General features: G+C 44.3%; 1 protein-coding gene across 1 annotated transcript in view; it reads left to right on the top strand.

Moving 5' to 3' along the window:
- The window catches only part of mboat2b (membrane bound O-acyltransferase domain containing 2b), a 60,240-nt gene that overhangs the window by 46,125 nt on the left and 1,758 nt on the right, over positions 1-12,357 (top strand). The window contains exons 6-12 of the mRNA XM_064339807.1: positions 2,238-2,292; positions 3,986-4,169; positions 5,735-5,927; positions 8,762-8,865; positions 9,363-9,427; positions 9,859-9,991; positions 11,796-11,947. Of these exons, the coding sequence (XP_064195877.1) occupies positions 2,238-2,292; positions 3,986-4,169; positions 5,735-5,927; positions 8,762-8,865; positions 9,363-9,427; positions 9,859-9,991; positions 11,796-11,947 (886 nt within the window). The remainder of the gene's footprint in view (positions 1-2,237; positions 2,293-3,985; positions 4,170-5,734; positions 5,928-8,761; positions 8,866-9,362; positions 9,428-9,858; positions 9,992-11,795; positions 11,948-12,357) is intronic.

Below are 12,357 nucleotides of genomic sequence, written 5' to 3'. Positions count from 1 at the left end.
AATCCCCATCCCTACTCCCGAGACTCCCCATGGGGAGGCACTGCAGTGGGTGAGGTTACCGCTGTGGCTCCTGCGTGTTGGGCCCGAACACTAACCCCCTCAATAAAGATACAATGGTACGTTTGTTTTGTTTTTTTGTGTTTATACAGTAGGTGTGACTAAAAACATACATTGCAGAAAGTATTAAAATTCTATTTATTGTTTCTCACCTACTGTAAGAATGATATATCTGTTGGCCTTGTTGAGAGAGGGGTTTATTGGTTTGTGCAAAACCTTGAAGATTGAGGGCGAGTGCTTCTTGAGTTTATTTAATTCAAGGAGAGCTAAATATTGCCATTATAACTTTATGATCTTGTGTGAGTATTGATAATCTAGCACTAGCAACCCAGCCAAGTTGAGGGTACTTTATGTGGCACCTGGCCTTAAGTGAGAATAATGGGTAGTGACCCTTCCGTAGGTTTTCCTTAAGCACATGCTACAGTTCATCCAGATCTGGCCAGGGCTTTACTACAATAAGATGTGACTGGGATACTCTGTTCAGTTTCACAAAGGCGGCGCGATGTAAGTGTGATGCAGGTTCCACTGCGCTCTGAAACGCTGATTATCCGAAACCCATAAAGTGAAGCGCATCAGTTCACCGCCAACTGATCTAATAAGACCCGCTCTTCCTGCAGTGACCCTTTCACGTTCCATTAAAGCGGAACCTTCCTCCCCCCTCCAAACCACTCCCAGTTCACGGTCCACTTTGCCGCTGGTGGGGAAGGGGAAAAACCATATAGGAACATGCGGCGTGCCAGAATGCTGTCAGGGTGTTAAAATATGTCCCCATTCCAGAAAGGCAAGGGTCCTTGCCAAAAGAGATTTCGCCGGGGTTAAGTGAAGTGCACGTCTTCATATGTCAGCTTGTGCAGGGGCATTTGCCCCCCCCCCCCCTCCCCCTCCTCTCGTGCGGTTGAATTGTTGCGGGTGTGGACTTTTCACCGACCCGCTGATCTACAGGGAAGAAAATGGCTGTGGAGCCTTAGCACCTTTAGCTAGCTCCTGACTCCGAAACTGAAGTGCACCTGCAAATGCCCAATACAAAACCATGTACATTTATTATCCATTGAGGAGGAAATTCAGCTCAACAGTTCAAGACAAACACATTACATCCAGATTAAAATATCGCCTAAGATGCAGTATAAAAATGATTGAACCAGCCACCTAGCAGGACGAATATAAGCAAAATATCCAAGGGGAGACCGCATTTGTGTTTGGACGTAGTTGAGCTGTGAGAGAAGATGCTGTATAAGATCCAGGGGAACCGGAGCGATGTACAGTTTGATCAATGGCATTTGAACATTTCCTTGGATCGTAAACAAGGGTTGTTTCCTCTGTGTTGGATTATTGTAAAATGCAAAATGCATGTTTATATATTCCAGAGCCTGAGATTCTATTAAATGTTGACACTCCTTTTGAATAAATTGGAGATTATATAAGGTTTTGAGCTTTATTTTACGTGTGCCATAACAATGTGCTCCCATCTTAAGTCTGTACTATATATCCCTGCTGTTAATAAGATTGAATGGTGAATGAAAACAGATTATTTTATCTTATTGAAGTAGGGGCACAAAAGCTTTAAAATACAGTCCTGTCTACAAAATAGTGTATAGCTCTTGGGCTTTCATAAATTACTTTTTCAGTGAGATGTGAGATTCTTTTTCAGTGAGATTCATGTGGGAATTCAGTTTACATTTGGTCAGTTGATAGCAATCTTACTTGTCTCGATGACCTTGCTCTCTCATCCCAGAAACCAGTCTAGGTTTTTCTGACTCCACCCTGAATCCATTGTGAAAACTTGACCCAGGATCACTGTTTAATGGGGATCTGTCAACTCTTAAGTATTACCATTAGGATTATGAAAAATAATATGCTGCATATTTTAATATGGACAGTCCATTTGAGATAATTTATGAGAAGCACTGCTGCAATGCAGATTGTGTCATGATCATGATCTGACCACTCTTTGTCATTCTCTCTGTATCTCATTTCATGGTTTTATTTATCTTTTCAGTCTGTGATTTAGTTTGTTTTGACATTGAATGTTAAAATAAAACAGATTATAATGCGTAAGTAGAGAATGTCAAAAGTCAGTCTACCTCCCTCTCTCTACCACTCCCTGCTTTGTCTGTTTCCCATCCCCCTCTTTTATGACTCTTCTTTCCCTCTTTCTCTCTCTCCCTTCCTCCCTCCCCCAGGAATGGCTCGTAAGGATGAGCAGCTGACTGCCAGTCAGAGATATCTAGCTGTAAGGTATGTTTTAAAGGTATGCTTTATTATGCTAGTGTGGATGGAGAGCTAGCCATGGCTGTGTTAGCCTCACGTTTGTGTTTGTATGTACATGCGTGCATTGGTTTATGCGGTTTATGGATGTGCGTGCGTACGTGTGTGTGTATGTGGCAGATTCATCCTATGGAAATCCCTTCCAAGGTGTCAACACCTAACTCCCCTGTGCTCCTCTTGCATATTCTGTCTGTGATGACATGAATGCCATGACCTCGAACAGGACCAGTACCTCATGGCTTGGAGTCCCTTTGCCATACGTTTCTTCTAAATTCATGAATGTTACAGTAGCATGGATCCCCAGCCCTGGTCCCAGAGAACCGCAGGGTCTGCTGGTTTTTCATTGGTTACTCGGCACTTAACCGATCAGTTCAAGCAGTTGATTGCACGGTTAACTCGCCTCGTCTGGTTTCTTGAGTCCTAAAATGGTTTTTGACCCGCTGATTTTTAACCTCACAAACAAAGACAACAAATCCTGTGGCTGCCCAGGAAAAGAGCAGGCGGCTCCTGCTGTACAGCGCTTTAAAGACCTGCTGTGATGTCTTTTCAGTATGATCTTACCCCCAGGGCTTGGTTTAGAAATTGCTTGTATGCTTCTTATTTGAGGGAGGTGCCGTTGAATTCTACTGTAATATTTGACTCAAAAACCAGAACAGGGTCCGCATGCTGACAGGAGAATGAGATTTTCCCACAGTGACTGTTCAGGGAGTTTGATCAAAAAGAGCCACAATAGAATTCTCAGCTCCTCGTCAAAAGCGCGCTATCTGGTTGCCAAAGCAACCGCACGTTCACCCGGTGCCGTGTGACGTTTGTGAAGGAAGTTTTTCAAGGGAGGGCAGATATTTACAAGAGATTAGTTGAAAGATCAGTTGCAATGAGAGGGATGTCAGTGAAAGTGGACCTAACTGTGGCATGAATTTTGACACAAACGATGACAGTCTTGTTAAAGGACATGCATATTTATCTATTGTAAATACTCATGAAAACTGTATTTAATAAAGTAAAAATAATGGAATTCACAAAGGCTGCAGACTGTTTCAGCTGTTCAGGACGCTCCATTTTATTGCTGTTAACTTTCACTGGATTTTATTGTTTATAGTTTATCGTTGAAATGCACTGTGACCGTTTAATTTTCATGGTAAATTGTAAAAAATAATTAACGAAGAAACCACTCGCTCTGAAATGCCAGCAGGCAGCAATACCTTTCACCCCAGAGGACCCGGTTCTTATAAAAATGGCAGGTGACTGCCAAAGGTTTTGCTGCATCACAATATGATGAACCGAGACTGACAGCGGAATTTCTCCCCCAATGCCAATAAACGGGTTATTGCTACTTCAGGTGCGATTGATGCAACCGAGCCAGTGAAATTCTTTTGTTGGCACACGCAACGCTGTCCTCTCCTCTACGTGGTAATGCATTTTAAATTAAGAATACTGAAAGTTATGAGCCTGAACCAACCTATCTTGGCTGCAAGATCTACTCAGACATTTTTTTCACATTGCAGTTTAGTTCTATACATATTTTTTATACTGGAAGGAAAGTGGAAAAATGTGGAATTATGAAGGTTTACAAGGACCTTTTGTATTCCACATCTATGCAATTGTCTGGGTGCTGTTGACCTTGTGTCTAATGGCGGCCCCTCATGGTCTGGCTTTGCTTTAGGAGGATGCCTAGTTTGCTGGAGTATCTGAGCTACAACTGTAACTTCATGGGAATCCTGGCAGGGCCCACATGCTCGTACAAGGACTATATCACCTTCATCGAAGGCACAGCCTACTGCCAGAAGCACCTGGAGCCCAACGGGAAGGTCAACGGGAAGCTCAAGCAGAGCGATCCCTCGCCCAGGGTAAGCCCCTCCGCATCGCAGGCTGAAAATAGACCCCCCGTGTAAATGCACAGCTCTCCATTTATTTCCCTTATATCCAGTAACAGTCGGGTGATTGACAGGCATAGAAAACCAATGACAGGAAACTGCGTGCAGTCAGGGGAGGGGTTTTCGTGCCCAGGTTTGTGGCGCTTCAAAGGACAATTGATAGATATGAATGCCTTGGAGGCAAGATTTTACTGTTTCAGAGAGCTGGTGGGAGATGCAACTGCCATGTTTAACAAAATGTCCACTTGGCACACATTCTACGTGTGATAGTTACTGTAGGTGGGATGCTATTACCTGTCATCGGCTGTGCCTGGAATGCATTCAAAGGGCTAAATATTGGAGCGGTGTTGATGGGAAATATAGCCCTTGACACCTTAGTTACAAGTTGTGTGGTGCATTTACGAAAACTTTGGACTTCACTTCTCATAGCACGGGGTTCAAGCAAGTTGATGTTTGGCTTAACGCTTGCACTGTCAGTTGCAAATATGTGACAGATATTTGTCATATGTATTTTTGTACTAAAATGTGTTTCAGCCACAAGCTGCAGATGGTTAAATACAGAGGCCGGTCCTGGTAGGAGTCGTTGCCAAAGCTCTCTCAGTTTCATGATGGAGGATTTTAAGCAGGCAGGCACCTGGGTTTCTCTGGTGTCAGCTAATGCTTTTCCTCCCTGTCCTCATATCCTAATCTTCAGCTAGCCAACCCGCGCTGGAGAACTCTCTGTTTTTTCCCCCATTAATCATATTGTCGTCTTATGAAGAATTACCTTTCCTCTCCTGCGCTTTCTCCTCCTGTATTGCAGGGGTTTCGAAGCAGGGAGTAGCTATCTGTGTCCCAATGTCTGCCAGGTTTTCATTTGCAGTCAATCTCACGGTCAGCTAACCGAATCCCTTACCTGGGGAACCGCTAGTTGTTTTCGTCTTTGCTCCATTTAAGCGTTTGCGGCGAAAGTGCGTTTTCTGGCGAGCGACTCCGAAAACCCAGCTGCAGCGTGGCAATTTTATGCGCAGGGGCTACTTCAGGACAAAGTGCCGGGAATCTGTTGTGTTGTTCAGGACAAATCTGCTCGAGCGCGTTCTCTTCTTTGGCTGTCGAACAACAGGCGCAGGGCTCTGCGCCGGGGCGGCCCGCAGCATACAGAGAGGTTCCCTTCACAGAACCCCGATCGACTGATCCGCCCGTGGCAGCCGAATAAAGTCGAGCTGCGGCGCTGGGCGCAATTCAAATGAACCCCATTGTCAGATGTGTCGGGAACCGTGCGCATTTTTCCTCGAGAAAAAACAAAAAGGAGCACAGCCAAGCAAATCTTGGCTCCGTTCTTCATGCAGGAGAATGAATCATGGCTCAATAGGGTCTGCTGAGGTCAGTTGAATGGATTTTTTTATTTTTTTTAAAGTTCCGTCAGCTAGTAAGTCAGCGAACTTGTTTGGTCTGTGAACATGGACGTTTTTCAGTACTACATGCCATGCCTGCTAAATATCGTGCGTCGTAGCGCGCTGACAAACCGGGCTGTCTCCCTTGACTCTCTCCCTCCTCAGGTGGACGTCATCCACAAGCTGTTCGCCTGTGCCGTGTCGCTCCTCGTCTTCCTGTCCGTCTGCAAAGTGTTCCCCGTGGAGCGCAACATTGACGACGACTTCATAGCCACCACGCCGTTCTACGGCCAGGTGGTGTACCTGTACCTGTCCATGCTCACCACGCGGCCCAAGTACTACTTTGTGTGGACCCTCGGTGAGTTTTGTGTTCACTCGCTGGATTTTATGGTTAGGCCTACACCTGGCTTTATTCTTAGTGACAGGCATGGCTGTGGATTCAGGCCACGAAGGAAAAAGGCACCTGCTGTTTCTCTCAGTGGCATTCAGAATATCCTTTTTTCTTCTGGAGAACATCCTTGCACACTGTGCACTTAGTTGGACCCTACTTGATGCTCTCTTCTTGCTTGATTTGTATTAGGTCGGATGTATACTTCACCTTTTGCTCTGTACTAAGTGTATATGCATGTTCTGTAGTCTACGCCTTATTGTCAATGTATTTCGTGATATTCATGGCACTTAGAGGTTAATCATTGACCCTGCCAGCGTTGAATGTTCACTCCTGATGTTCACTCCCTACTATGTAAGTCTAGATAAGAGTGTCTGCTAAATAACAAATTGTAATTGTAAGAATACAGGGTAAGAAACAATTAAAAGACAGCCATGGATAAACAAGCAGAAGGCTGTGACACTCTGCACAGTACACTGCAATGCAGTACGCAAAGCAGATCAGTCAGAGTGTGCCAATCATATTCATGATCACACACAGATTCTACATTGGTAGTCAACTTGAGACTTGTAGTCGATTCTAGTCTCTAACTGAAGCTCACTGGAATGGAACGGAAATAGAACACGGGTAATGGCTTTGAAGTGGCTTCCGCTGATACAGCCATGGCATGTTCCATTTAAAAGTGCTGTTGACATGCATGGGAACTTAAATGACCTGCAGAATTAATGTCCAGGGCAGAGCCTGTTGTTCCTGGCCCTGGATCCCTGGATATGAATCTGTTTGTTTGTTCATTGTAAGCAATTAGCCTGTGTTGTTTGTTCAGTTATTGGGCTAAATTGATGCAGGTTATGGTTCCCTCTACCAGCAGCCATTTTAAGAGGAAGTTGGATGTGTTTCTCAGGAAAGGAGCTTTCAGAAATTGTATACCTACCTTTCATTTGCAGGCACATATACACGCTAGGTAACCCCTTTTTAAAAAAACTGTACTAGACATTTGTTCTGAACAGTATTTTCAGCTTTTCAAATAAGAAAATGGAAGTACATTTGAGAGAAGAGAGTAGGTTTAATGGGTCCAGTGCACAGGACAGGTACATTTTAGCTATATAAGGAGAGATGCCCTGATGTGTTTGTGATTTCAGTGCGAGCGTCTCTTGTTTGGACACAGAGATGCTGTGTTCCTTTCATGAAAATGAACACTCGCTGTAAACTTCAAGGTCTGTGGCAATGCTTTAATGGTCCATTTTTGGTCGGGCAGCTTTGAGCCGCCTAATGCTATAAAACCACAAACACATGAAGGACCGTATTTTAACCAGAAATGTTGGCGAGCCAGAGTTTCTCATTTACAGTGATGGCTGAGGGGAAGGGAGAAGGGGAGGGAATTACACAGCTCATGAACTTCAGGGGACGATTAAGTGGGCAGGATGGCAGTGAGCGAGAGAGATGGGGTGGGCGGGTGGGTGGGAGAATTTTGGCTGGGGCGCCAGGTTCCTGCTCCCGTTACTGTGCGAGCAGCGCCATGGGAGCAGAGTGAGTCCTGAGACCGGGCCCTCCTCTTAATCTCCCATGCAGAAATCGAATTCATTCAGTCGAACGCACGGGCATTATTAATAAGCACTTAGACGGAGTTAGGAGCCCCGCTTGGCTCTCCCCGCGCGGCTCTCCGCCGCGTTAAGTGCCCTGAGACTCGGGAGGCCGACCTCGCGACCGGCGGTCGTTTTACGGGACGGCAGCTGCGGCATTACCGAACCAGCCGCGCTCCTGCAGCAGTGCGTCTCTGGGGCTTTGTGCTCATGACGCGCTCGCGCAGGTAAAGGTGCAGCTGGCAGGGAAGGTCGTCGTCTGCCTCGATGCTGCCCCCGTCAGGCGGAATGGGGAATTTCGCCTGAAAACGTTATCTCCGAATCAACATCGATGATCGTGCATAAGAATTGAGAGAGCTTGTGGGTTTAAACAAGGTTCAGTCGAATGATAATAATTTATTGAAGCATTGATTTTGTTTTTGTTTGCAATGTTTTTATATACAATTTTGGAATGCGGCCATATAACATGGGTGGGAATCATCAGCCTAAAGTGACCAATAATCGGTCTTCTTTCACTCCATAGCTATCGGACTATGTTGGTAGTTGCTACTAAAAGAGAAGTGAACTTTTCTAGATGTGAACAACAAGAACAACATATTAGTTTAAGGTGCCTGCAGTGGCGTGGTGATTGATGCAATAGTTTATCTGAAGAAATTTAAGGGCGAATGTGTAGCTGCAGAAATGTTATTAGTTTGAAAACCGAGTAATTATTGACTGCGACTGTGGACTCGGTGATAAGCTCTTCCCGAGAACTCATTCCGCTAATCCTTAACCTGCTCAAAAGCGCTGAATTGCTGAGTGCTCTAATAAGTCGTCTTTTTTCTTACTCGGTGAGCTCCTTTGAGTTTTTCCCCTTTCTTTGCTGTGAGATTTTTTGAGCACCCTCATCTTCCTTATTAACATTCTGCCAGAGGAAACGTGCTTGATTACCAACGAAGAGAGACAATAATTTAAGCATTTCTGACTGTGGAGTAGGAGAGCACTTAAAATACTATACCTGAGGGATGTTGGTTTTGGTAGAACTACTTCTTCCTCCCCCTGCTAGGCACTATTCTTCTGTGTATTTTTCTAAAAAGGGTGTAATTATGTGACAAGTTGAAATGCTGTGTAAATGATTAAATTTTGTGTTTTGGAAGTCAGCCTGGATGAGATTGCATGTAGCGAAGATGAATAAAGTTCAGTGTAGCCAGAGCTGCCTCCCTGACGCGTCTGTATCCCTGCCAGCCGACGCCATCAACAACGCAGCGGGATTCGGCTTCAACGGCTACGGCGTGGACGGCTTGCCCCGGTGGGACCTGATATCAAACCTGAGGATACTGGATATAGAGGTTGGACACAGAACTGCCTTATCCTTCACACTTCTTCATTTCACTTTGATAACACAAGGCTGGTAGCGTACGCGCTAGCTCAGTCAGGAAAGGCGCTTGCCACGAGTGCAGGCTGGGCCCTATAGCCTATAGAGGGGCTCCAGTCAAGGTTATGTCATTAGGTGAAAATGAGCAGGAGTTTGCAGCATCAGGGGGACTGTTGCCCTCATTCAGCTGGGGGTAGGGTGGGTTTAAGTCAGTGACTGCTAATGATGAGCACCCACTATTTACTGGTCATCAGGGAGCGATATACATGTGTTAGCTCTCCTGTAGTACCTTGTGGAGGTGGAAAATTGTCACTGGCTCAAGGGGTAAGCATGTTGGAGGAGCGTGTGTGCTTTAGCCGCAGTGCTCCTTTTGTGAAGTGGGGGTGGCACAGCATTGAGAGAGCTGCACTTTGCATTTCCAAATTAGGACGAACAAATTTTAAAAACCTGCATTTTTATGTTCTGTTTCAGTTTGCTACCAGCTTTAAGATGTTCCTTGATAATTGGAATATTCAAACAGCACTTTGGCTCAAAAGGTAAGGAATGATGTCTGATTGCTGCATGCATCAAATGATTTTGAAGAATGCAAAAACAAACATTTTTTTAAATAACATCCGTGAATTTGATAACATTGATAACATTCCTTTGTTTAAATCTAGATTTAGAAGAACTTTAGACAATAATATAACACAGTCAATTGTTATGAGGAAATATCATACAATACAACTCCATTTTGGATTCAAACTAGTTGAAGGAGCAACTACACTGCACTGCATATAAAGTCATAACGCTTCTGTTCTACAATAGCTTTTGTATAGTGTCCAAAGTATTATGTATTTACAGGGCTGTGCTGGTAGACCAAACTGTGTATACTGTAACTACACATCGCTGTGCCCAGATAGACTGTGTATAGTATGGTTACGCTGCGCTGTGTGCAGACTTGGTTGTGCTCTTTGGCTCTGTGCAGAGTGTGCTACGAGCGCTGTCCCTACAACCCCACGGCTGCCACCTTCCTGCTGTCGGCCATGTGGCACGGTGCTTACCCCGGGTACTACCTCACCTTCTTCACTGGCATCCTGATGACATTAGCGGCGCGAGCGGTGAGCGACACACCTCCCCGTCTCTCTCTAGCAGTCTCAAAGCCTGAGCCCTCTGCTTCTCTCTCTCTCTCTCTCGCTCTCCCTCATTCTCTTCTCTCTTTCCCTCATTCTCTCTCTCTCTCTCTCTCCCTCATTCTCTCCCTCTCTCTCTGTCTCTGCTTTCTCGGGTACAGTGTATAAACCGTGCAGTGTTGTACTGACACTTTTCACACTGTTTAACAGATGGTAGATGGAATGAACTTCAACTGTCTCTAAAAAGACCTCTAGTCTGCTCCCTGAGATTCCCTGAAATGGCTAGAGCGCATAATAAATCTGCATGTATTCCATAACCCTGGTCGCTGCCATTTATTTGGTGTTTGTGCGAAAGGCGCACTCTGTCAGAGTGACAGATCTGAACCCTGAGAAAACTGTGCTGAGTGGGAGGGAATGTATTCCAGTGACAACTCATCCATCACCATTCAGTGAGCTGCTATGTCTTTTCGAGCCTTCAGCGTACTGACTATTTATATGTATATCTATAAAACCCTACACCACCAGGGTCCTGAAGCGGTTTTATTTGTGTGTACCTAGCATGAGATCAACCGCAGTTAATCCTTTGAACTGATGAAAGGGCCTTGAGAGAGGACTGAAGGCCTGTGTGAAGTAGAAGTTATTTATAAACTCAGAGGGGCGGTGAGCATGCCCAGTCATGTCACCCAGGAGCATGAGGGATTCTGGGTAATGAAGTGCTACATTGTCTTGGTTTAAACTCCAATGCTGGTGCACATGTTGTGAGACAGAGAGAGAGAGAGAAAGAGAGAGAGAGAGACAGACAGACAGAAGAGGTGTTATCTGAGCAATGGGGAAATGTGGCTGTCTTGTCCACTGTGTAGATTTGTGGAATTTGTGGATTTATTGCCAGTTTTCTTCAAAAGCAATGCTTGGTGACAGTGCACCTTGTTCATCAAATTGAAAAGGGGATAGATAATTAATTATCCTGTTATCTCAGTGCAAGTTCTTCAAGCTAAAACTGCCCTCTTGTGGATACATTTAAAAGAAGGATGTAATGACGTGTTTTTTTTTTGTTGTTGTGGTTTTTTTTGGCTGTGCTTTATGCCTGACACAAAGTGGGTTAGTGAGAGAGCCTGAATTTTAAAATTGTGAACCTCTAAGCATCTCTACTTAGCAGCATCTCCCACACCTTATCTTTGGCCTGCTTTACAGTTCCTTAGTGTAGTGTGGCTCGTCTCTTGGAGGTTTTGCCATGATTACAAGGAGATGGGGATTTCATCCTCACATTTTATCACATTTATTGTTTTCTTTCACTACCTTGACATAAATGTTATGGTCATCCAGTGACGGAAAGCAAATTCTAACTCCTGATCAGTAAACGCATATGTCCTATCAAATTATGGCTACTACAGATGGTTAGAAGTGAATTGGGGATGTTTCACACTGAAAGTAAAACCACTGAACGTGGGGCACATTTTACACATTGTCTTTGTGTGTGCATCATGGATTTTAATATAAACTAGGACCCTTTACAAATCCTATTGTACTTTACAGTACTGTGCAAAAGTCAGAACCCATCCTTTCTTCTATTTACTTTCAAGGGAAAACTGCCATTAAGTGCAAGTTATTTGTTTTTCAGTGACTGGAAATTGAACAATTGTGGTCTCTGACTTACACAGTACTGTATGTTGTGTTTTTATATTATATTATTGTTTCTTTGTATGGACATCTACCAGTCAAATCACTGTTGTTGATAATGCTGTGTGGGGAATGGTCTGCAACACAATTTAATTTTTGCCTGTCTCCATTTCAGATAAGACACAATGTGAGGCCATATTTCCTGGGTTCAGCAACACACAAGCAGTTCTATGACATCATCACGTGGGCGGGGACTCAGATTGCCATATGCTACACAGTGGTACCCTTTGTGCTACTGTCAGTGGGTCCATCTATGAAGTTCTACAGGTAACTGATGCACAGTATATACACACACACACTGGTGTATAGATGCATACACACACTTTATAACTGTACACATTATATTCCCTATGCTCATACACATACTCCTGTTTATCAAGAGTCATCGACATGACAGCTTCATGCCAGAAAACTGTAATACAACTAATGAGGCTATGATTGAGAGAGATGGACCTTTCAGCACTAAATACCAATGCATGTCAGTGCTGGTCATGGCTCTTTTTGACTACATAAACGATACAAATATATTACCAGGATCTAAGTAGAATATTTATTTGCTATTTATATTCATTTGTTACATACTTTACCTTACTGTTTGCTCTTTGGCATTTTGGTCTCTTTGACTCTTTATTCCTGTCTTTGCCAGTGTGGCTCAAGTCTAAATGTCCAGTAATGAC

Source organism: Anguilla rostrata, chromosome 6 (assembly GCF_018555375.3).
Source record: "Anguilla rostrata isolate EN2019 chromosome 6, ASM1855537v3, whole genome shotgun sequence".
Lineage (NCBI taxonomy): Eukaryota > Metazoa > Chordata > Actinopteri > Anguilliformes > Anguillidae > Anguilla > Anguilla rostrata.
The sequence above is the reverse complement of the archived record's forward strand: the minus strand, read 5'-3'. Positions and strand labels throughout refer to the sequence as shown.